The sequence below is a fragment of the Mauremys mutica genome, chromosome 4, assembly GCF_020497125.1.
Source record: "Mauremys mutica isolate MM-2020 ecotype Southern chromosome 4, ASM2049712v1, whole genome shotgun sequence".
NCBI lineage: Eukaryota > Metazoa > Chordata > Testudines > Geoemydidae > Mauremys > Mauremys mutica.
Genome location: NC_059075.1, coordinates 94,335,457 through 94,360,880, shown reverse-complemented (window position 1 = coordinate 94,360,880; position 25,424 = coordinate 94,335,457). Strand labels below are relative to the sequence as shown.

General features: G+C 44.8%; 1 protein-coding gene across 2 annotated transcripts in view; it reads right to left on the bottom strand.

Moving 5' to 3' along the window:
- Window positions 1-22,732: 22,732 nt before the first annotated feature.
- The window catches only part of SYT9 (synaptotagmin 9), a 131,141-nt gene continuing 128,449 nt past the window's right edge, over window positions 22,733-25,424 (bottom strand). The window contains exon 7 of one of the 2 annotated variants that reach the window (XM_045017174.1): window positions 22,733-23,384. In XM_045017174.1, coding sequence (XP_044873109.1) covers window positions 23,310-23,384 — 75 coding nt within the window. In that variant the 3' untranslated portion in view covers window positions 22,733-23,309. The remainder of the gene's footprint in view (window positions 23,385-25,424) is intronic. The other variant, XR_006579442.1, reaches the window with a different exon arrangement.

The following is a 25,424-nucleotide window of genomic DNA, read 5'->3' as shown; positions in this document are numbered from 1 at the left end:
AGAGCACTTTTTTTTTATTTTGAGGGAAGCACCTTGCAAACGTTATTTACATGAAATGTGCACTCTAACTTGGCTGTAAAACATTTCAATGAATCACTGAGGGACTGGACTAATGCTTTTGGCTGTTATGCTGTATGGAAAACCATGGACTGAATCCTTCACACTCACTGCTCTGACAGAGATTGTACACTGTGTGTAGGAAAGGACAACTGCAGTTTGAAAAGCACAGGCTATGTATTGGACTGGATTAAGTATACTTCTGGTGACTGAAATGGAAAACATTCCTCAGAAATCATGGGGGAGCTAACAGCTCTCAGCACCTTACAAATGGTGCTCAGCACTTCACAGGGTGAAGTCCTTTGAGAGGCAAAAAGGTCTTCTGAATGAAGTATGGAACTAAGAGCAAGAGCTCTAGATCCACCTCTTCCACTGAATTCAGTGAAAGTAATTTGCCTACCTTTTTGTGAATGAGCAAGATTGCACCAAAAATATACCTGACTCATTTTACTGTTTTCTCATCCAAATTGAAATAGCCCTGTCAGGGCCCAAATTTTAGCTAGCTGCTCAGGTCAAAGCTGCAGCAATATGATCATTGTGTTAAATCCCAAATTCCCATTTCTTAAAAAAACCAAACACATCTACTGTGTTTCAATTCATTTTCATACAGCACTAGATTGTCTTGTCTCAATTAGCATCCAGCTGTGAAGTGACTGTCATCCTGACATATCATTCCAAGGTGGTTATCTTCATACAGCATCAAAACTGATAATTCAGTATAACACTCTTCATGAACATAATTTGTTATATTTATTACTGATGGCTAAATGAACGCATTAAGCTGCAAACATAGCAACTGGACATACCATGCAATGCTAAAAGATCTCAAATGGATAGAAGTACTATACCTGCTAAAAGCCATGGTACATTCCAGAATTTCACTGTAACTAGTGTGTATTTTTGCAACTAACTTAACAATATATTTTCACATTGATTGCTGAGGTCATAGTTAATTGAGCATGCACTGGTATGCCTTGCTCAAATCTTAGAGGCTAATTTAGCACAGACTATTAAATTTAAACTTAAATTATCATCTATTCAAGGTGTATTTTTTAAAGTTTACAGGCACTTTAATGGTTCACAAACAGTTTAGTCCTGTTATACTGCTGACAGACCAGATTTAGATTAAGATGATACTGCAGGAAATCAGCCTATAAAACTCAACAAATATATTTATAAAGATTTACAGTTGATTTCCCCCTGTCTGCTTTTCACTTTACCTGCTGTTTAGCTACAGCTATACTGAAGGCCATTTAGTGAGGTCACAAAAAATCTAAGTCTGGTAACATAATTCATCTCCTCATTTGAGTGAATTGATAGGGCCATGAAATCTTTGTTTGACTAATTATAGAATAGTAATATTTAATTATTCTATATCACTTTTCAGCAGCAGCTCTCAAAGTACCTCACACAGATGGGTAAGCACTACTATCCCAATTTTACTGATGGGGAAACTGAGGCACAGATGTGTGATATAGTTTGGCCAAGACCACACAGTGAATAAGTGGAATAGAACCCAGGTCTTCTGACTGCATTTCTGCTGCTCTCTTCCCTGGATCATGCTGATCAAAGTGCAAACTTTATTAATAGCTATAAGTTTAAACTTGTGATATAGGCACCGGTATGTACTAGTAAATTAAAGCTGAGGCTGAACCAAACCCCTGGATTTGAACAGCAGAGAACTCCGGTAAAATGTGGATCTGAACTTTGCAGCTTATACCTAGCTCCTCCTATAGTGACAGGTAGCAACTTGCACCATGTCCCATGAAATGACTCTCCCACTTGCCCTATTTCCAGCTGCGGATGCCCTCAGAATGGGGTGTGTTTGAAGACTTGTGGGCTCCAGATTCATGCGGGACATACAGAGCCCATCCTATTCCTATACAGCTGTCATTCTGTTTGTGGTGTGATGTCAGAGTGACAGACAGGCATTAGGTGAACATTAGTGCTAAGAGAGGAGACAAGGAAAGCAATGACTGTTCCATTGGGAATGTGTGCTACAGCAGGTGGTGTGTGGTCGATGGGATAGATGTAAAATAAATTACTGTGTGTATCTGAAAGAGAAGCACCTCTTTAAGTGGAAAATACAGATGTGCAGTATCTGATGTAATTTAGCTTTCTGTTAATACCTTTCCAATAAACACAGCTGAAGGGATTGAGGAGGGGGCATAGGAAGGGGGAGATTACTCATAAAGAAGTGACTAAAGCCACACTATCCCTTCAGAGCAGAGAAATGGACCTAAACTATATTTTTTGCAGTACTTTCCAGGAAATTTCATTTCACTGTAGCACAAAGGATGTGGCTTTTACTTCTATTTCCAGAAGGGAAGTCATTTTACAGAAAAGGCAGGGTAGGCAGCACAGTAGGAAATTCCAGGGACCAAAGACTCATTTGTGCCTAAATCAAAGATTCCTTCATTTGAAAGGACTCTAAAATTCACTCCTACATAAATTCAACAAAGCCCAAAGCTGTTAATCTGCAGGGCAAGGTGCAAGATTTTTCCTGAAGGAAGTACGTGGTGACATGAGTGTAAATGATTGTATTTCATTTTATTTTGTGGGTGAGGGAGAGTTGAGCATAAGTGAGTTTGGTCAGTATTCTTTACTGTTATAGTGCCCATGACTATTCTCCACACACCCAAAAGGTTTTATGTTAGGCATCTTTGTATAAATCAAAAAATAAAATGAGAGAGCCCTCACATTTGCTCTCCAGGATTATCACTGATATTGGGTAAGTGAAGTTTATGATTACTAGTTTCATATCTCATCATCAGGGTAAAGGGTATATAGCGAAGCCCAGCTGTGTCTGCACTGATGGCACTTTTTGAAAGTGGGGCACTGCTTTATCTTAGTGTCTCTGCCTGCTGTTGTACAATGGGACGGATGCACTCCACCCCATAGGTAGCTCCCTTTCAGTGGAGCTATGTGGACGTGGTTTGGGAATACGTTGAGCTGCTTCAGGATTGATAGACTAAAAATATTTATTTTTGATTCTCATCAGTGCAGGGTGATCCTCAGGAGATTCTGAGGTACAGCACAGTTTGGATAACACTAGAGGAGAGTACCCCACCTCTTTCCATTCACCAACCTTCTTTGTGCTGAGTGCTGAAGTTTGGACTCTTCATAGCGCTAGAGATTAGGCCTCTTGTCAAAACCTGTGGGGAATCTAAGGTTGATGGGATCTTGTCATGATTATCTGAACTCGCCTTGTTCTGTACCTCCTGTACCGAATACAAGGCACCAAGGTACACTTTTTGTGAGAGTGGAGCATGGTCTGGGATAACTTGACTGAAATACCCAGCCTTGGCGGAATGGCCTGCCATGAACCAGGCCAAAAGACTCAGTCCTACTTGGTCAAGGAGTGCTACTGGCTACTGTTGAAGCAGGTTGTAGGACAGAGGTGGAGGGATTCTTGACCCTTGGAAGAAGATCAAGATCTGCATTCTAGGCAACTCCAGGGGAATTAGAATTAATAATTCAAACATTTCCATTGTGCATATTGGTACCCTATAGAACAGGGGTCTCCAACTCAATTTACCTTAGGGCCAGTGCCAGTCCTCAAATCCTCCCAGCGGGCCAATGTCACTCATGCTGTCCAGAACCCACCCCCCAAAAACTCTGCCTCCCACCTGCCTAAGGCTCTGGGTTGGAGTTTGGGTGGGGGAGAAGGTCTGGGGTAGGGGGTTGGGGTGCAGGCTCTGGGAGGGATTTGGAGGGCTGGGGGAGTGTGGGGAGGGGTGCAGGCTCTGAGAGGGAGTTTGGGGGTGGGAGGAGGTGTGTGGGAAGGGTGTGCAGACTCTGGGAGAGAGTTTGGGGGCTGGGGATATGTGGGGAGGTGGTGCAGGCTCTGAGAGGGAGTTTGAGGGGAGAACGGGGAGGGGGACAGGGTGCAGGATCCGGGAGGGAATTTGGGGCAGGAGGGGGTATATGGGGAGAGGGTGCAGGCTCTGGGGCGGGGAGTCGGAGGTACGGTGCTTACCTGGGTCTCCAAGGTGGGTGAGGCCGGGGGGCCTCTGTGCGCTTCTACCCTCAGGCACTGCCTCTGCAACGTCCCATTGGACACAGGGGCGCTTGGGGTGGGGGCAACACTCAGAGGCACAGCCCTGCCCTACCCTGCCCCTGGGCCGCAGGGAGGGGCTGGCAGCCACTGGCATGATCAGGCAGACACTGCTCAGCTCTGCTGCGCTCCCAGGGGCCCTGAGGGGGGAGCACCCGGGGGTGGCAGGTGGGGCCAAGGGAGAGACTTGGCCCCAAAACTGCTGGAGTCCCACAGGCCACATTGGGGAGGCTCGCAGGCCACAGATGGCCTGCAGGCCAGGAGTTTGAGACCCCAGCTATAGAGCCATATCTCGCTAGCATTGGTCACCCTCATCTTTCCTTTCCTGTCCCCTTTCCAGATGTTTGTTGTAGCTTGTCTTCAATTAGATTATAAGATCTGGGAAAAGGAATCAGGTCTTCCTATGGTGTCCCTAGCCTCTGTTTGCCAAAAGTTGGGAATGAGCAACAGGGGATGGATCACTTGATCATTAGCTGTTCTGTTCATTCCCTTTGGGGCACCTGGCACTGGCCACTGTCGGAAGACAGAATACTGGGCTAGATGGACCTTTGGTCTGACCCAGTACGGCCGTTCTTATGTTTTGAACAGTACCTAACACAATGGGACGCTGGGTGGTGTATCAGGATGCTGCCATAATGTAAGCAATAAATAATAATAATCATGCTACGGTCTGGAATACTTTTCAACTTCTCAATTAATAAATCTGGAAAGTGCAGTGAATGAAGAAGTTTCCAATACTTCTAGTTTGGGCCAGGATGTATAAACAGTGAGAAGGCTTTAATTAACCGACACTTGTCACCTGTCACAAATAAATCCTGGATTGTATTTCCATGCACCACATGGCAATATTTTTGTCTGCAGCTGACAGATACATTCCATGTGTTTCTGTGCTGCTAGCTGGAGAACATCTGAGGAGAGCAGTAAAGGGGAATCTGGCCAAGTAACTTCCCATAACCTCATCCTCTGAAATTTTAAAAAACAAATTACCCTTCCCCCCACCAAAATATTAAATAGTTTAAAACTGAATTAATAAAAGCAGGTTCTTCAGAGTAATCACGTTCTTAGAGGGAATACACAACAGGGTTATGTTATAACAGACTATAACAGGGTTCAAAAAAGAACTAGATAAGTTTATGGAGAATAGGCCCATCAATGGCTATTAGCCGGGATGGGCAGGGATAATGTCCCTAGCCTCTGTTTGCCAGAAGCTGTGAATGGGTGACAGGGAATGGATCACTTGGTGATTACCTGTTCTGTTCATTCCTTCTGGGGGCCCTGGCATTGGCCACTGTCGGAAGACAGGATACTGGGCTAGATGGACCTTTGGTCTGAGCCAGTATGGCCATTCTTATGTTCTTATGTACATAGAGGATACCAGCACAACCTCACATCCCCAAAGTAGTCTAGACAAAGTACTTGAAAGTGCTAAAGTATCTGATGTATGATCTTTATTCCAGAATTTTATTATTATTAAATGTACTGATAGTTGTAAATGTTTGTCAGGATTGTGGAAGAGTGAGAATCAGGGTGGTCCCTAGATATTCTGGGGCTCTATGCAGCCCCCTCACTGGGTGGGTGTGGGGCCCCAGGCCTCTGCGGGGGGCGGGGGTCTGGCTTCGGGGGCAGGGGAAACTGCCCCACAGCAATCACCAGTGTCATGGCTGGGGCCGGGTCGCTGCACTTCCTGCCGCCGGTGAGTGCAGGCCCGGCCCTGCTGCAGTCCTCAGAGGAGTGGGGGAGAGACTGGAGCAGGAAGAGGGCGGAGCAGCGGCGGGGGCTTTGGGGAAGAGGTGGAGTGGGGGCAAGGCAGGGTGGAGCAGGGGCAGGGGCCATGGCGAAGAGGTGGAGCAGGGGCTAGAGCAGCATGCAGCTGCTAGGGCACCAGGAAATTTGTGTACTTCACGTATGGTGAGACTAGAAATTGCCAAAGGTAGCTCCTCACCAATGCAAAGCAGGCACATGCCTTTTAAGGAAAATAAGAGGACATGTTTTCCTTTCTAAATACTTTCCCCCCTGAGTGACAGTTTCTCAGCTGAGAGGAAGACGGTGAAGCATTTTTAAGGGGCTGCTGTGAACGCGGCTCCTGTCAGGGAAAAGAATGCTTTCCGACCCGCATGCTTAAAACGGTAAGAAGGATATTGCCACAATCACACATAGCACTTCAGAGTGCTGAGGCCGTGTAAGGCCTCCAAAGGGTCCCAGCACTGAAGAGGGCATGTGCCTCCATGCACCCTGGAGCAGTGGTTCTATCCACAACACGACACAGAGAGCAGAAGTCTCCATTGCCCTAAAGCTGATCCAGCAGCATAAAGAGCCTTTACAGAAGCCAGTCTTCCTCTTTCCCTCACAGAACAACCTTGGCATAAGGGGTTGCTGAGTTGACACATAACAGGAGTAGAGGTCATGCCAAGAGGTAGGGAGCATCTCTGAGACTCCTCTGATGTACATTGGGGCCCTGGCTGGGCCAGACCCAGAATAGCAAGAGGTGCAGTGACGTTATCTTATCATGTTTCTCCAGCCTTCTAGCTTCCCGGTTCCTGTGCTGAGCAGGACTGGCCCCAAACCAACAATTCTGTTTTGTGAAAAAAATTGGTATTTCAGAATTTGTTTTTGTTCTGCATCAGAATGAACCTGAACCCTTTCACCATTTTTTCCATGTAAACTTGTATTCTCAAGTTCAAGTCCCTGCTCTGAATTGGGCAGAGGAAGGAGTTGAGCTAACATTGCCTACATCCCATGTGAGTGCCCTAACCACTGGGCTATTGGCTAATCTGGGGTGGTTTTCTTTCTCCCTGCCCTGTTTTGACCAGAAATTCCATTGTGGGTCTGAGACTCCTTCCTAATTGAAGTTTTTTCACACCCCTGACGACAAAAGTTTTGCCGACAAAAGTGCTAATGTAGACAAAGCCTAAGTGGCAAAAACTTTAGAAGTAGAATGCAGGAGCCACAGACAAAATTCCCTGTAGTGCTAGAGTGCTGGAACCAGGTAGAGTTTCTGCAGTCTGGAGGTGTGCATGAGAACTATGGGCAATGCCTGCTTAATGGGGCATTGGCCAGGGGGCAGGATTTAGCCCTAATTAATCTGCCCCCCATGTGCCCATAAGAGGTAAGTAGGCATAATTCCACTTCACTCATCTAGCAAGGGCTGTGTAACTCACAATGACACTGTGCTGCCATTTCACAGAGGAAAGAGATAAAGGGCTCTTCAGCCCTGATTTCTATAGGAGAAATGCACTTACCTTAATTCACTCAATAAACTTGGTAATTTTTCACTTAAAAACCATCTGAAAACAAGCTTTAATAGCTTCAGGAATTAGCAACTCTCAGAATATTCCACAGCCTGGGAACAGAATTAGACGGTAATGATTTAATTGATAGTTGAGTGTGCAGACAAAATGTACAGACAAAATCCTTTCAGTAATTATATCGTTTCAGGGGGCCGCAGGCTATGATAATTTAGGTCTCAGACTGTAATTACAAACCAGCTGAAATTTTAGGCAAAGTGTGAGCACATCTGTGGTGCTTATCTTGAAGTAAGAAAAAAACAGTAACACACTGTTGGAGCTCATAGCAGAGAGATGAATTAAAAACAATTAAGTAAGGTAATGTAATATTATGCACAGATATGTGACATTAGAATAGTGCCAGACATGCCATTATAGCTGAAGGGCTATCATGGTTTCCTTAAAATACCTTAATTTTTCATGGTAAAAAAATGCTTTGTGTTGAATTCTTTCGGTCTCAAAGTTCAGATTTCGTTTGTAGGCTTTCTTACATGAACATCTTTAATGGGAATATTGGCTGAGTAAAGACTGCAGAAATGGGTTAATAATTTGGGGATTCTGAATGGCCAGTATGAAATCTTCCTTTACAATGAAGAGTGGAAGTTTGTGCAACAGATTAAAAAGATTGTTCCCATAGATTTACAATAGGGTCTTGGGACTGGCTGGGTAAGTCTGGTGATATGGTCTTTAATTTATGTGATCACATTCTATTTTTACACAGGACTTCTGTCTCGTTCAGTGCAGAGGTTGGATCTTGTTCCGGGGATGAACCAGGGTTGTGTGAATCAGTGAAGAAGGCTGTTGTCTGTAAACCCCCTGCTTTCTTTGGTGCAGAAGTTGGAATGTTTGTAGTGAATAAGACAGGCAATTACAGGAAGAGAAAGTCTCATTATTCAGGCAGTTGAATTCTGCCCCGGAGAACTGGATTCTATTTCTGCCCCTGCCAAAAGTGTGTGATGGTCGGAAAAGGTCACTTAAACCAAACTTTTCACAAGTCGTCACTAATTGGATGTACTCCATTTTCTTGGTTCCCAGTCTGAGACCCTGGATCTGATTTGCCGAAGTGCCGAGAACTCAGTTGCAAATTAAGTGGAATAGAGCTGTGCTCTGAACAAACAGAGTGCTATAAAAATGCTAAGTATTCTGAAAAATCGGGCCCTAGGCTTCTCAGATTGAGCACTCAAAATTAATGGACAGTTTTGAGCTTAGCTTCCCTGCATCTCATCTATAAAATAGGGATGATAATACCACTTCACCTCCCATGAGTGTTGTGAAAATAATTAATGTTTATGAAGCACTTAGAGACTGTAGTGATGAGCGCCATATAAAAGCCCATGAGGAATGAATAGTGTGCAATAAATAAGAAATGGGGCCACATGAGGATAAAATAAAATATTTAATTGCTGCCTGGTCAGTGAGGACCATCCATCCTATGCAGTGAATGAGGCAGGAGTCCTCTGGAAAAAAATAATACATGCTTGTGTAATTAAAGACAGCAGCATAATACATGTGCACAAGGGGATCAAATCAAGGTTGCATAGGCAATCTTAATTCTGGCATTTTGTAACTTCTGAGTGCTTGATTTTGCAACCTTAACCTTTAAAGTGCTTTGAGATGAAAGGTGTGCAAGTCAATGGGATGACTCAGCAGTCTTTTTGTGTGCAATGGGGTTTTAAAGTGCTTTTGAGATGAAAGGCATGTAAGCTGGTGGGATGGCTCAGCAGTAATCAGTGTGAACAGCAGAAGCACATAACAACTGGTTCCATTAAGGAAAGACAAACATGAAAGGGTTCTCCAGTTTAGGGTTCACTCAGCACCTGGGTCTGGAGCCCTGCCTTTCCACAGGTATGCTCCTTTGCAGCAGCCCTTTTGTATAGCTCTTCCCTTGAGTTCAGGGGAGGGAAAGTAACAGTTATGTAGTGGGGAATAGCTAGTGCTCATGCCTTCTTTCGAAAGGTGATATACACATTTATTATACATTTAGATAAGTCACTCCTAATTCTTAATTGTTCAGCTTCACCATCCACCAGCTAACCACTTTCTAATATGGCTTGGTTTCTATGAATCATTCTTTCTCTGTGTTGGTTTATTGTGTGTGAAGTGATTGAGATCAAACAAACACATCACCTGCTGAGGGGAAATGCAAGCTTTTTCCCTCCCCCTCATAGGATGATAGCCATTGACTCCCCTTTGCAACTCTGAATGACCAGTCAGCCCAATTCCTGCAAAGAAACCTCCAAGATGTATTTGCTAAATATGTTAATATGGTCCTATGCATAAGGCCCAGGATTAGAAAGCAGGAGAGATGGGTCCTGGATTCTGGTGCGTCATTCCTGCAATGAGCACAGGAATAGAGTGTGGGGGTGGCTTTAAGCTACCTTTTACGTTCCCCATATTCTAGAGTAGCCAAGGGTCTGCCTGGCACACCCATGTAAGCTAAAGTAGTTTCAGGGCTGCTCTCGTTTATCTTTGCTACCCATAGTGAGCCATGGGCATTGATGTCGACAGTATGATAAAAAACCTGCGGCACTGAGTCTCAGAGCCCAGGTCAGCTGACTTGGGCTTGAGGGGCTCAGGCTGCAAGACTAAATATACCAGTGTAGACATTTGGTTCTCTGGGGCCCTCCTCACTCACAGGGTCTCATAGCCTGGGCTCCAGCCCAAGCCTGAACATCTATACTGCAGTTTTATAGCCTGAGAAGCCGAGCTGGCTGACCTGTGCCAGCCATGCCATGGACCTTCTATTGCCATGTAGACATACCCTACAGGTCTTGGGAAGTAGGGAACAACTCCTATGCTGGGAGCTGGAAGCAGGGCTAGGATTCAAGTCTTCCCCTTACATCAGTTCTACTCTGTGCAGTAGGGTATTCTCAGGAGGCTGTTTCTACCCCTTTAAGGCCCCTGTATGTAGTCAGAGTGGCGTAAGTGACCTTAGGGTATGTCTACACTACGAGATTATTCTGATTTTACAGAAACTGGTTTTTGGAAACAGATTGTATAAAGTCGAGTGCACGCAGCCACACTAAGCACATTAATTCGGCGGTGTGCGTCCATGTATCGAGGCTAGCGTCTTCCATAGAGCAGGGGGGACACATGACAGAGGGAGCTTCTAGGCCAGGGGTCTCAAACATGTGGCCCGTGCGGTTATTTTTTGCGGCCCACGAACTCCTCGCTGCCCCCCTGCCCTCCCTGCGTTTACTTAGGCCTGGTCTACACTAGGACTTTAAATCGAATTTAGCAGCGTTAATTCGAATTAACCGCTCAACCGTCCACACCAGGAAGCCGTTTAATTCGACCTAGAGGGCTCTTTAGTTCGAATTCGGTACTCCACCCCGACGAAGGGAGTAGCGCTAAATTCGACATGGCTATCTCGAATTAGGCTATGTGTGGATGCAAATCGAACTTAGCAGCTCCGGGAGCTATCCCACAGTGCACCACTCTGTTGACGCTATGGACAGCAGTCCAAGCTTGGATTCTCTGACCAGCCACACAGGAAACGACCCGGGAAAATTTGAATTCCTTTTCCTGTCTGGGCACTTTGAATCTGATGTCCTGGTTGGACATCGGGGCGAGCTCAGCAGCACCTGCAACGATGCAGAGCTCTCCAGCAGAGGAGTCCATGCAATCCCAGAATAGAAAGAGGTCCCCAGCATGGACAGACCGGGAAGTCCTGGATCTGATCGCTGTGTGGGGCGATGAGTCTGTGCTTTTGGAGCTGCGCTCCAACAAACGGAATGCAAAGACCTACGAGAAGGTCTCCAAAGCCATGGCACTCAGAGGATACAGCGGGGATACAACGCAGTGCCGCGTGAAAATCAAGGACCTGAGACAAGGCTAACAAAAAGTCAGAGCGGCAAACGGACGCTCCGGAGCCCAGCCCCAGACATGCCGCTTCTACGAGGCACTGCATGCCATTCTAGGTGGGTCTGCCACCACTGCCCCACCAGTGACCGTGGACTCTGAGGATGGCATAGTGTCGACGGGCAGTTCCTCGGCGATGTTCGCCGATGGGGAAGATGAGGAAGGGTTTGTGGAGGACGACGCAGGCGACAGCGCTTACAATACCGCTTTCCCCGACAGCCAGGATCTCTTCATCACCCTCACAGAGATCCCCTACCAACCCTCCCCGGCCGTTAACCTGGACTCAGAATCAGGGGAAGGATCAGTCGGTAAGTGCTATAAACATGGAAACATTTATTTTTTAAAAAACAGGAATAAAAACTATATAAAAACTATATAAAAAGTTTTCCATATAAAACTATATAAAAAGAAGGTCCACACATATAGGGATGGAACAGAAATCCTCTTGGGACACTTCCACGAAGCTCTCGTAGAGGAGCTCGAAAAGCCTCCGCAGGAGGTTCCTGGGGAGAGGTGCCTTATTTGGTGCTCCGTGGAAGCACACTCTTCCGCGCCAGACCATCCTAACGTACAGCGGAATCATTGCCTCGACCAGCATGGCAGCATACGGTCCTGGTCTGTGCAGGGATTCTCGCAACATCCTCTCTCTCTCTCTCCGAGTGACCCGCCTCAGGGTAATCTCGTTCGGCGACTGCTGCATCTAATTAGGGCAATTAGTGTACTGTTACTATTGTGAATGCTTGACTTTTACTTTGCATAGCAATGACCTTCGTTTAACAGCCACGTGTTGGAGGCCGCAGAGGAAAAGCATACAGTGATCTTTCCCGGGCACAGCCGCGAGGGGCTGGAACAGGGTCAGACTTTATGCTTTCCAGATTGCCTTCAGCGGGAGGGCACAGCTATCCATTAACTGTTAAGAAGCCTATAGTGTAGTGCTTACCAGGCCTGGCTGCTACACGGATTCAGCTGTACCGCCCCGCTTGTCCGATCTCCTGTGCAAGACCGCAGCCAATGAAAGCGTATTCCGAAATCTCGAACTTGTCCTGAGAGCTCGTGAGACTAGGTGCCCTGTATGGTCTTGTTCACAGAAACTGAGTAGACTGTGTTCAGTGTTCGCAAACATGTATCTTTTCAAGGAAATCACTTCCTTTTTCCCATCACACAGCTGCGGCTCTTTCACGAACTGCCCCGGCATCCCCCTCACAGAGGCTGGCGCAGATTAGGTGGCGAAAGAAAAAGACTAGGGACGACATGTTCTCGGAACTGATGGCCTGCTCCAGAGCCGAGGCGGCCGAGCAGAGACAGTGGAGGGAGACCCTATGTCAGCACCAGCGCTCACACAGCGAACGGGAGGACAGGTGGCGGCAGGAAGACCAGCAGGCGACTCAAACGCTGCTTGGACTAATGAGGGAGCAAACGGACACGCTCCGGCGCCTTGTAGATGTTCTGCAGGACCACAGGCAGGAGCAGAGAGCCCCCCTGAACTGTATCTGCAACCGCCCTCCCCCGCCACAAAGTCCTGTCCCTGCCTCACCCAAAATCACAAGAAGGAGGGGCGCTAGGGGCCGTGAAAACTGTCACTCCACCCCAGCAGAGCGCTCATGTAACAAACAGCTCTCATGCCATAAATTTTGAGAAGTGCTTCCCTTCCTGGATCACCCAGTCCCAAATCCAAGTTTCATCCCCCCACTGTGTAGTTGAGTATTAAAAGTAGTTTGTTGTTATTCACTGTTTCCGTCACGTTTTCCTTGTCAGAAGACTTTGTGTGAAGGGGGGGAGGGTTTTTTTAATTGCATAGGACAGCCTCCATTACCAGGGTACAGACTTGGGGGCAGGATCAACAGCAGGACACACACAGACTGCAGTCACTAGGCACCAGGGTCAGTCTGGGAGGTGTATGCTGCCCCAGGGTCCTAGCGCCTGCCATCCACAAATGGCAAGGCAGGCTGCCCTTACCATGCCCTTCCACCCTAGCCACGAGCCTCTCCGATGCCCTGAGCCCCAGCAAGAGCCCTCATCCACGGACACATACTCACCCTTCCCACACACCCTCACCCCTTCCTATGCCCCAACCCCCAGCCCAGAGCCTGCATCCAAACTCCGTCCCAAAGACGGCACCCCTCACCCCTTCCTGCAAACCCACCCCTTCCTGCACACCCACCTGCAACCGTCCTCCCCCCAGAGACCGCTGTAGGAGCAGGAGCCTGTCATTCCTCTAGTGTAGAAGCGGTCTGTACATCAGTGCACACCATACCCACCACAGTCTGCGTCCATGTTTCAACCCTTGAACAGGAATTCATAATTAAAGAAAACTTTGTTAATAATCAGTGTTCCATTAAATTTATTTTAAAACGTGTGTTGGAATGGGGGAAACCTGGAGAACGGGGTATGTAACCGCAGATCGAAGTCAACAGTCACTGAAACAGGCTCAGGTTCAGCTTCTCTGTAAATCAAGTGGACAGTCATAGGTTACCCTGCTCTCCGAGGAACCTAGCTTTCAAAGCCTCCCGGATGCACAGCGCTTCCCGCTGGGATCTTCTATCGGCACGGCTGTCTGGCTGAGCGTAATCAGCAGCCAGGCGATTTGCCTCAACCTCCCATCCCGCCATAAAGGTCTCCCCCTTGCTCTCACAGAGATTGTGGAGCACACAGCAAGCAGCAATAACAACGGGGATATTTTTTTCGCTGAGGTCCGAGCGAGTCAGTAAGCTCCGCCATCTCCCCTTGAGACGTCCGAAAGCACACTCCACCACCATTCTGCACTTGCTCAGCCGGTAGTTGAAGAGTTCCTTCTCACTGTCCAAGGTGCCTGTATAGGGCTTCATGAGCCAGGGCATTAGCAGGTAGGCTGGGTCCCCGAGGATCACTGTAGGCATCTGCACATCCCCAACCGTTATTTTGTGGTCTGGGAAGAAACTACCTGCCTGGAGGCGTTTAAACAGACCAGAGTTCCTGAACACACGCGCGTCATGAACCTTGCCCGGCCACCCGACGTAGATGTTGGTAAAACGTCCCCTATGGTCCACCAGTGCTTGCAGCACCATAGAAAAGTAGCCCTTTCGGTTAATGTACTGGCTGGCCTGGTGGGCTGATCCCAGGATAGGGATGTGAGTCCCATCTATAGCCCCACCGCAGTTTGGGAATCCCATCGTGGCGAAGCCATCTCTGACGACCTGGACGTTTTCTAGAGTCACTACCTTTGAGAGTAGTTGCTCAACGATTGCGTGGGCTACTTGAATCACAGCAAGCCCTACGGTAGATTTGCCCACGCCAAAGTGGTTCGCTACTGACCGGTAGCTGTCTGGCGTTGCAAGTTTCCAGAGGGCTATGGCCACTCGCTTCTGCACACTCAGGGCTGCTCGCATCCGGGTGTCCTGGCGCTTCAGGGCAGGGGACAGCAAGTCACAGAGTTCAAGGAAAGTGCCCTTACGCATCCTGAAGTTTCGCAGCCACTGTGATTCATCCCAGACCTGCAGCACTATGCGGTCCCACCAGTCCGTGCTTGTTTCCCGGGCCCAGAATCGCCGTTCCACACCATGAACTTGACCCATTGCCACCATGATCTCCACGGTGCGGCGTACCCTGCTTTGTGGGAGGTCTGCGCCACTCTGTGACTTCCTGTCCTCACCGCGCTGACGGAGCCTCCTCCGGGGAAGGGGTTGGAATGGGGGCAGGGAAGGGGTGGGAAGAGGCGGGCAGAGGCGGGACCTCATGGAAGGGGTGGAATGGGGGCAGGGCCAAGGGTGGTGAGGGGGAGGTGTCAGTGATGCGGCCCTCGGGCCAATGTACAGTCCTCATGTGGCCCTCATGGTCATTTGAGTTTGAGACCCCTGTTCTAGGCAGTAGCTGCGGTCTCAGGTCTCAGCAAGCTGATTTAATTAACAAGGCAGTGTACTTAAGCCTGGGGTCAGCTACTTAAAGGGGAAATGCACATTTTTTCTTTCACACACAGGGTGTATCTGTCTGTCTCTATCTGCCCTCCCTCCTTTCCTGCTGCCTTGTAGATTGTTGTGAGAGTTAACCCTTGAGGGCTCAGTCAATTGCTAGTTCATTTACCAGTAAGGCATTCCCTGGGAAATATCCCACCCTCTGACTCCTCCATCTCAACCAAGCTTCACAATCATCATCACTGTGTACCAGTATTAAATTGTTTGTTTGAAACTTATACTCTGTGTGTGTGTGTGTATATAGATATAGATATATATATATATATGATATATATATATATATATATAGTCTTTTGTCTGATGAAAAAAATTTCCCTGGAACTTAACCCCCTCATTTACATTAATTTTTATGGGGAAATTGGATTCGCTTACCATTGTTTCGCTTAAAGTCGCATTTTTCAGGAACATAACTACAACCTTAAGTGAGGAGTTCCTGTATCTATTTATGGCTGTGGAATGGCGCAGTACTGCATTCCTGCCATGATGTCGTGCTGTGCCAAGTTATGACACCAAGCTCATTCACCTGACTCCAAGAAGGCTGCTGCCAGCAATATACAAGCAATGATGTTTTTTCAAAGGAAACCCAGACCTCTGGAGATGTTTCCCTTTGTAGGGGAATTCTTCTCTGAGACAAGAAGGTGCCCAGGTTTCTGTTTCTATAGAACACTGGATAGGGAAGGGAACAAAGGGAAGCATTCCTGCACATAGTTTGCCTTTTGGGTCTCTAAGTGATATTTCCTTAAGGATTAGTGTTTATATACTTAGGATAATCTCTTCTCAGGCCCAGCGCCTTAGGCTTTTTGTGGATTGGGTTACTCCACTAAAGAAACTGAGAGAGAGTGTGTGCAAAAGAATATAAGAGAAGCAGAGAAAAATAGGGGTAGTGTTTCATTTGAATCTTCATTATTATCTTTTTTGGGCCTTGTGCAACGCTGTTGATTTTAGGGGGGCCCTGATGATGTAAGTGAGAATTTGATCCAATGTATTAAGTTCAAAGTAGGATTAGGGTAAACTAAGGGTGGGAGGAACAGTGCTCTCTTCTTCTTTCTCTGGCTTGGGGGAGCAGGCCCCCCTTTCTTCATGTTTCAGCCCACTTTAACCACTGGTTTAAAGTGTAAGAAAAAACAGTCTTGAGAGAGTGAGGAGTAGCTGTAGAAAGACAAAGGGAAATAAAGAAGAAAAAGATGGAGAATAGTGAGAAAAACAAAGAAGTGGGGTTTCTTAAGGCAACAGCCACGTCCATAATGGTGACTGTTTTCAAAACAAACGGTTGTTTGTTTTCTGTATTAAACTGCTTTTGTGCTAAATTTGATCATGTTCTGACATTCCCAGGACCTCTTGGAAATGATCAGAACATTGATCTTGGTCCTACATACTGTATAAGCGTTCTCCTAGCCTTTGTGCAAACCATCAGTTTAGAGAGTAGTTCATTACTGGTGATTGCCTGATTTTGTTTAATTACAGAACAACAAAGTGCCCTCTATTTTAATAGGTGTGATCACATGAATCTGCTGTGATCCTCAGGTAGCTTCAGTTCCCATAACTCATTGATTTTTCTCTTCATTTGGGATGAAGGCATCATTTATTCATAAGACCTTTGTGGCAAAATGCACCCAAGAGCAGAGAGTCCATTCAATACCTTTGATGCTATGTTAACCCAGCGTTTAGGCTCAAGAGCTGATAGGGTGACCAGACAGCAAGTGTGAAAAATCGGGACGGGGGTGAGGGGTAAAAGGAGCCTATATAAGAAAAAGACCCAAAAATCAGGACTGTCCCTATAAAATTGGGACATCTGGTCACCCTAAGTGCTGAATACAGTCTTGCATGCAGGTGAATTTCACCCAGGGCCCTTATCCTGTATCAGACTGTGCTAGTGAAGACCCCTGCATCTATGGAGTCCTATGGAAGTCAGGGAGACTCCCCTAAGTGCAGGTGTCCAGACTAGCAGGGTTAGAAACACAGAGAGCAAAGCTTTATAATACATTGAGCCTGATTCTTTGGTGCCCTGTGCTATATGGGGGTCACCAGTGTAAAGTGGGGATAAAATGCTACCATATCAGAACAGTAGTGTTTTAGGAGTGAGGAAATATCAGTGCTGTGATCATGAGGGATTTTTCTTTTGTAGAACAGCAAATGTTTCCTGGCAAGAGTTTGATCGGGAAACAACTGACTGGTGAGTTTTGAATTCACACAATTTAGTTTAAATAAGCAGTTAATGTTTTAAAAATACTATTTGTTTGTTTATTAATATTTATCTGTTGATTTCATAAATAAAAATAATCATTTTTAGAAAGAGAAAGTAGTTTAAAATACCCTTTTGGAATATTTGGGTATTTTTTAAACGAAGATTTATTTTTCAACTTTTTTTTTTTTTGAAGTCGTGAGCTGAGGTCTACTAACCTGATGTCTTAGATATGCATTTATTAGTTAACAGGATATGACTAACCACCAGAAGTGACATATTAGAGATGGACTGCAGCATGGGGCACGGGTCACTTGCTGGAGGATTCTCTGCAGCTTGAGGTCTTCAAACCACAATATGAGGACTTCAATAACTCAGACATAGGTTAGGGGTTTGTTACAGGAGTGGGTGGGTGAGATTCTGTGGCCTGCACTGTGCAGGAGGTCAGACGAGATTATCATAATGGTCCCTTCTGACCTTAAAGTCTATGAGTCTATGACTCCTACAGTCTGCTAGATGGAAAATAGTAAAGCTTTAAACCTTTTTAAAGGACTATTTTCCACACAAAAACAATCTGTGACTCTCCATTTGTTTCATGGCTAAAATGCTGTACTGATGAGTTAGCAAACTGGTGATTCTCAATGTGCTGAGAAACAGTACCTCTTAACGGATCACTTAATATTGCTGACTACTTTGGTTAGGCTCTTAGTGTCTTAACAGACAACGTGGCCTAAAATTATAGCCAATGGAACACTTACAAGTTTTCCCAGTATTATAAACCCCATTTGTATTTGTACTGGAACACTAAAGTAATTAAATGTTGTTTGCAAATTATTAAATGATTCCAAGTTTTATCACATTCGATTTAAATCGATGACCTTTTTAATGACTCTGTGTGCCAAATTGGGACATGTGGTTAATTAAATGTGAAATGGCCAACATTTCTAAATACATCCAGTAGATTACTGGGCACTATGTTAGAATAGCAAATCACTATAAAGATTTGGATCAGGAAGATTACATGTTACTTCAAAAGCACTTTTTTTTGGGTTAATGTTCCACTATGGGACAATTTCAGCTGTCAGGCACGATCATGGGGACTTTCTACTTGCACAAGTTGTGCCAGTGCATGATTTAGACCTAATCAGTCAGCTGATTTTGTTGCAAAGCATGTCATCTTTTTGTTTGTTCCCTATAGAATATGCACTGCAAATCTTATTTTACACAATTTGTATATTATATGTATTGCAAACAGCTGCTGGTTTCTACCATAGCAAATTATCTTGCTCAGACACAATGGTTTCAGCTGTGAATGGAATTAGTATATGACAGAACAATATGTCACCCAGTTTCCTGAAAAAAAGCCAGTTAAAAATCACTCATTGTACTGCCCTTCTCCTTCCTTTGGAGACAGTGTCTGATCCATCCTTTTGTGGCTTTCTTATACTGATTATTGGAATGCTCTTACTAGCATTTCAACTTGCTTGAGTAGTGGGCTATAAACAATACAAGATTCAGCTGTTTATATTCCTGCTGGCAGCAGGTGATTCCATATCACCTCAATCCTATCCAAAGTGTACTGGTTTCTCATCAAATTTCATATTAATTATAAGAGTTTGCCAATTCAGACTAAGGTTTCTCACAAAACTAGGTGACCGGGCAACAAAATGGCAGATTAAATTCAATGTTGATAAATGCAAAGTAGTACACATTGTAAAACATCATCCCAACTATACACCTAAAATGATGGGGTCTAAATTAGCTGTTAGCACAAAGAGATTGTGGAGTCATTGTGGATAGTTCTCTTAAAAAAGTGAACAGAATGTTGGGAATCATTAGGAAAGGAGTAGATAAGAAGACAGAAAATATCATATTGCCTCTATATAAATCCATGGCATGCCCACACCTTGAATACTGCGTGCAGATCGGGTCACCCCATCTCAAAAAAGATATATTGGAATTGGAAAGGTTCAGAAAATGGCAACAAAAATGATTAAGGGTATGGAAGAGCTTCCATATGAGGAGAGATTAATAAGACTGGGACTTTTCAGCTTGGAAAAGAGATGACTAAGGTGGGATATGATAGAAGTCTAGAAAATCATGACTGGTGTGGGAAAGTAAATAAGGAAGTGTTATTTACTTCTCCTCATGACACAAGAATTAGGGGTCACCAAATTAAATTAATAGGCAGCAGGTTTAAAACAAAAGAAAGTATTTTTTTCATACAATGCATAGTCAACCTATGGAACTCATTGCCAGAGGATGTTGTGAAGGCCAACCCTGTTCCTATAACAGGGTTCAAAAAAGAACTAGATAAGTTAATCAGTGGTTATTAGCCAGGATGAGCAGGGATGGTGTCCCTAGTCTCTGTTTGCCAGAAGCTGGAAATGGGCAACAGGGGATGGATCACTTGATGATTACCTGTTCTGTTCGTTCCCTCTGGGGCACCTGGCATTGGCCACTGTCAGAAGACAGGATAGTGGGCTAGATGGACCTTTAGTTTGACCCAGTATGGCCGTTCTTATTTTCTTAAACAGAGTCCGAGTTATCTTTTGGAGTTCCTGATTTCTTATCCTACTGGCCTTTGGCTCAGGTCACTCATCAATTTCATCTTGTGTCTTCTCTCCAATTGAATCACTTGAGGCTCTTTGTGGAACTCATTGCTTGTTGATACTCAGAATCTACTTACTTTCCCATTTTCTAAATGTAGAGAGCCACATGCATCCCAGTGCATAAATTTCTGAAGTTTACTGTTTGGACCAAGGTGTGTTTGTTCTCACTGATTTTTCAATTAACTAAATATTAACTCTGTAGGATCTCTTGACTGTTCATATTTAATATTATGGTGAAGTGTTTTATTTGCTTTGGAATGAGGTGTTTCAAGTGATGATGACATACAGCACTAGTAATGAACTGAAAGTGGCAAACAAGTGGCTGGTAAAGTCTGTCATAGTCACAAATTCTTCTGGGCACTCGAAACATAAGGTACTTCGTCTGTTTCAAGTCTGCAGTCTGAATGCAAATGCTCAAACTGTGGACAATGTGGGAATATCTGTGAAAGAAGATAGTAGTTTTAAAATAGAAATAGTAAACACCAAAACATTTAATGTGATATCAGTTTTCAGTGCTGTCTATTTATAGTATATTATTTAAAGAGAGTATGATTTCAACTGATCCGTAAGTGCTCTTCTTCAAATATCTTTCTGCTGTGATGTCTGTATCAGCCAGGTAATAAGGGGCAGATGGGGATAGCTGGCACTTACTTTATTTATAGTTCGGGAGGAAAAACAAATGTGTGTGTGTGTGTGTGTGTGTGTGTGTGTGTGTGTGTGTGTGTGTGTGTGTGTGTGTGTGTGTGTGTGTGTGTGTGTGTGTGTGTGTGTGTGTGTGTGTGTGTGTGTGTGTGTGTGTGTGTGTAGATGTATTTATTGAATTATATCTTTCTCCTACCACCACTGTATATCTCTTGTCCCCTAAGATTGTAAGCTGTTTGGAGCAGAGATTGTATCTTTTTATGTGCTTATATAGCCTCTAGCACAATGAGGCCCTGGTCCTTTTTTGGATTATGATTAAATACAGTGTCAACTTCAAAACTACAATTCTGCTCTAAATTCTTCCTTGTATTCCTGGGACTTTCAAATAGTTGAAAGAGCAGTGTTCTACGAAGTTGTTTTTAAATTGCTATTCTACATCCACAGAACTTACATTCTGGGGACTAGTCCATTAATGTAGCGGAAGCAGGTGGGTACAGATCTTCCAAATGAGTTAATGGCGAGCTTGCCAGATGGATTCTTGTTTAATCAGGTTCAATGCTGGACCAGTCATGCATGTTCCATTCACATCAATGAGAGTTCTACACATCACTAGGTGTGGAATATGACAAGAATGAGGCCCTGCTAGGCCGCCTGATACTGGGTGGGGGACAATGTAAAGGGGAGGACATGTGATTGCCCCATGTGTCTCCTCTGGGAGGAACTTCCAGCCCCACCTCTCTGGGTCAGGGCAGCCAATCCCGCCATCTCCTGGGAGGGAAGGGGAGGGGGCTGAGGCCACAGGAGAGGGGAGCACACATCTCCGGGAACTTGCGCCCAGTTTCTTCCCTAGCAACCCCCCACCCTGTGCCCAGCCTGGGGACTGCCGCGTTCTCCCTGCCCCACCAAAGTTACCTGCAGGAGGTGGGAGAGCTCTTTCCTTCTCCCACCACGCTCCCCCCCAGGCACATTTGGCCACTCTCCCTGGCAGCCGGGCTTGGGCGGGGAGCAGAACAGAGCCGCTTCTCACATGGCTGACGGTGGCTGCTCAGGGTCACTATGCTGTGCAGCATGGCAGCTGCCTGAGAGGAAGCCCAGCTGGGGAGGCAGTGGTGTCTGCTCCCCCCTGGGCCCAGCTGCCAGGGATGGGGCCAAGCGAGCTGGAAACATGCTGAGGGGAGAGGGGATTCTGGCTCTTTGGGCCCCTGTCCCTGGCAGCCAGGCCCAGGCGGGAAGCAGAAGCTGCCGCCTCCTGAGCTGGGCTCTCTCAGGCAGCTGCTGTGCCACATAGAGCAGCAACCCAGAGCAGCCAACATGAGAAGCAGCTGGTCCCACCCCTTCCACTCCACGCCTGGGCCTGGCTGCCAGGGACAGGGGCTGAACATGCCAGGGGCAGGTGCAGTGGGAGAAGAACAGAGCCCCTCTTCCCTCCCACCCCTGTCCCCCAGGAGGCCAAGCAGAAATCTGGGGGGGCACTTGCTCCTGCATGTCCTCCCTCTACGCGTCGCCTGTGCTGCTAGGTATAACTTACTTAGTCATGCCAGTTTCTTATTTCTATACACTCTTTTCCATATGTGTCTACACTCTACCTCAGCACAGCTGGCAATTTCCCTGGGCTGCATGTCAAGCTCTGACAGGAAGAATACCGTTCTGGTTAATTTAAACAAGAAAATCATACTTTGTCACTTCGAAAATTACATGAAAATGTGAAATATAGTGGATAGAGCAAAGTCAGGATGCCCTTAAATTGCTAGGAAATTATGCTTCACTCTGCAGAAAGCTTTCTGTAGCCTTCTGATTTTCCTCTTTGAACACCCTATTTGTGTGATATTGTGTCTTTTACTTCATCTACAATGTGAGCTCCATGCCCATTTTGTTTTAAAAATGAATGTTCAGAACTGTACTAGAGAGGTTTTCCATTGCTTCCTATTGATAAAAACTGAATTAAAACATCTCTAAAGTATTACATGTGAGTTCTTTAAACATTCACTTAAACTTTAATATATAAATACAAAATAGGAATAAATAACAATTGCACAATGTCTTATTAAGAACAAAATTATTTGTATAGACTAGCTCTATATAAATAAATCAAAGTACATTTTACCTGTGTTTAGAAGAATGATATACTTTTTATAAAATTAAGAAATTTTAAATTTATTTACTTTATCCCTCAAACCATTACTCCAAAGGAATCATGCATTATCTCTACTAAACAAAGATAAGATCCACCTAACTGAACGAGTCCTGATAAAGATGTGGCTCTACTTTCCAAAATTAGACAGAAACATAGACATAACAGGATTACTCATTGAACAAGAAACAGTAAAGTAGAATACAATGTTCATGTGTAGTAAAATCAAAGTTACTGTATATCAAAACTGTACTGGTCCCTTTACATACCTTTGCGATGAGTATTTAAAAAAATTATGACAACTGGCCAGCATGCAACTGACTAAAACATTCCAGTTTTAGGGATGTCTGAGTTTGGCCAAAGGAAAAAAGGAACTAAAAGAAACCGACAAAACAAACAAACATCCCAGATGCTTACAGTCCCCTTTGTGTACTTCTCGTCTGTGCCAGGTCTGTTAATGCTTAGTTAGCAGCTGAGATGAGTCTTCCTGTATGTGGTCCATCACTGCCATTTGGATTCATAAATTTCATGTGCCTTCATGGAGATGGCGGTCCTTTCAGAGAATTGCAGGACCCTGGAGTGCTTCCAGCTGTAGTTCCTTGCCCAACCCACTGTATTAGAAATCACCTTTTAATGCAATTCTTGAAGACATTCAGCAATGTCCATAAATGTCACAGTTCCATTTACACAGTATTATTCACATTTACACGGCTTTGTTCACATGCTGTAAAGTTTGTCACTTCAGAACAGAATTAAGATGTAAGCAAGGACCTTCATGAATTACAGCAGAAAGAGAAAACTTTAAACATCGGTTATAACTCCTGTTCTGCTTCCGTTTTCACCTGCCCAAGTGCTTTTATTAAATTCTACTATATTATGCATTGCTAACTCTACATTTTTTTCCTTATAATAATGCCATTTTCCCCCCCCCCATTTGATTCTAAGGTATAGTCATTTTACAGTGCATTATTCTAAACAGACGGTAAGAACAGTGAATTGAGAACAGTTCTGTTGGTCTCAGCCTAGTTTAAGTTCTTCTATTTTTTTCTCTCCAGTTGAAACACAAAATGTTTTAACAATACACTAAATTGCACTGTATTTCTAATTGGGTCAAACAAAAAAAATTAAAAATTCTGATTTTTTTTTAAAATCAGTTGATGTTTTAAGCTTAAGCGCATTTCCAGCAATTTTGTTTTTATGGCAAATAGGCCCCCTTAATGTTTTAACATTGCTGAGTGGTGTTGGTGTGAATTATGTCTCTTGTACCTCTTGGTTTATATCTTGTGTGATAATATGGGTCAATATAATCCTAGGTTTAAAACTCCTTCTAAATTCCCCTGAAGGAAATGTACCTGTTTTTCAGTGATACCCCCCCCTGAATGGAGAATGACTCTCATCCACTTAGTCTTCTTGTAATTCTTTGGATCTCTTTCCTTTCATGCCTCTCTGTGGGATTGATCCAACTTCTGCTGAAGCCAATGGGACTCTTTCTCTTTTCTCCAGTGGGAGTTAGATCAGGCCCTTGTGTAACAGGCTGTCATTACCTTTTTCATGTTTACTGCTCTTAGCTGATCCATGGATCAGCTGGAAAGAATGCTGAAATGCACATGCACTGGTACCATCATCTTGAGACACATGCGTCTCCTCTGCTACGGGCCTGATTTCTGCTCTGGAAGCACCTGCTGCCCCAGCAGTGGAGTTGTATATGCACTCATTCACTGCCAGGTACTTTAGGCGCACATTTATGGTTTGTTTATGAAAAGAGGGGAGAATTTTTTTTTATAAAACTATAGAATAGAAATGTTTTTAGTGCTTTGTAAGTTCAGTAAAAAGAGATTTTTTTTTAATTTTAAAATTCATGTGCAGCAGTGATGTGATGTCAATATATTAACAAGGAACTTCCACAAAAATGCCCTTCTAGCCTGCAACAACATGAGTGTCTTCGAGGGATTGAAATATTTATTCTTTTAATTTCCTCTTTAAACAAAAATGCTCTCTTCTACCAAGGAAATGAGGCAATAGGTGCAAAACTCCCATGGACTTCAGTGGGATCAGGATTGCACCCATAATCTCTTAGTGATCAAATTTATGGAAGTGTTTTGTTCCTGAAAACTATACTGACTGTATAAAGTAGCATAGCACAAGTGTACAGTGTAATCTGAAGTGGCAGTAAGGTGAAAAACTTGTAGGAATGTGTTTGGGGCGGGGGGCAGTTTTCTGTCTTGAGGAAGTATTCTGGAAATTACTGTACCTTCCATTTGGAGCAATTTGTTCCATTCCAAGGCAAATATACAAAATTTAAAAAAGAGGGTTGGGATTATTTTCATGGGCCCTAGTGACAAGTTACCCATGGGAGCAGTGTTTCAAAAAGGGGTCGACTGTGTCAGGGTCAAGGGTAGTCACCCCAACTCTCCTGTTAGTTCTGTGGCAGAATTTAAACATGATCTCTGGGGTACTCCACCTAGTATAATGCTGTCCTGCAGGGGTGGAACCCCAAACACAGTAGCATTGTGCTAATGCATGAGAACCAGAATATGAAATTGACTGATCAAGTGGATTTCATTGGCCAAGGGGGTACAGAGGTAAACAGAAATTATCAATGGTGACACATCAATTATGAAAAAGGAAGAATGTTAATATTCACAGTATGG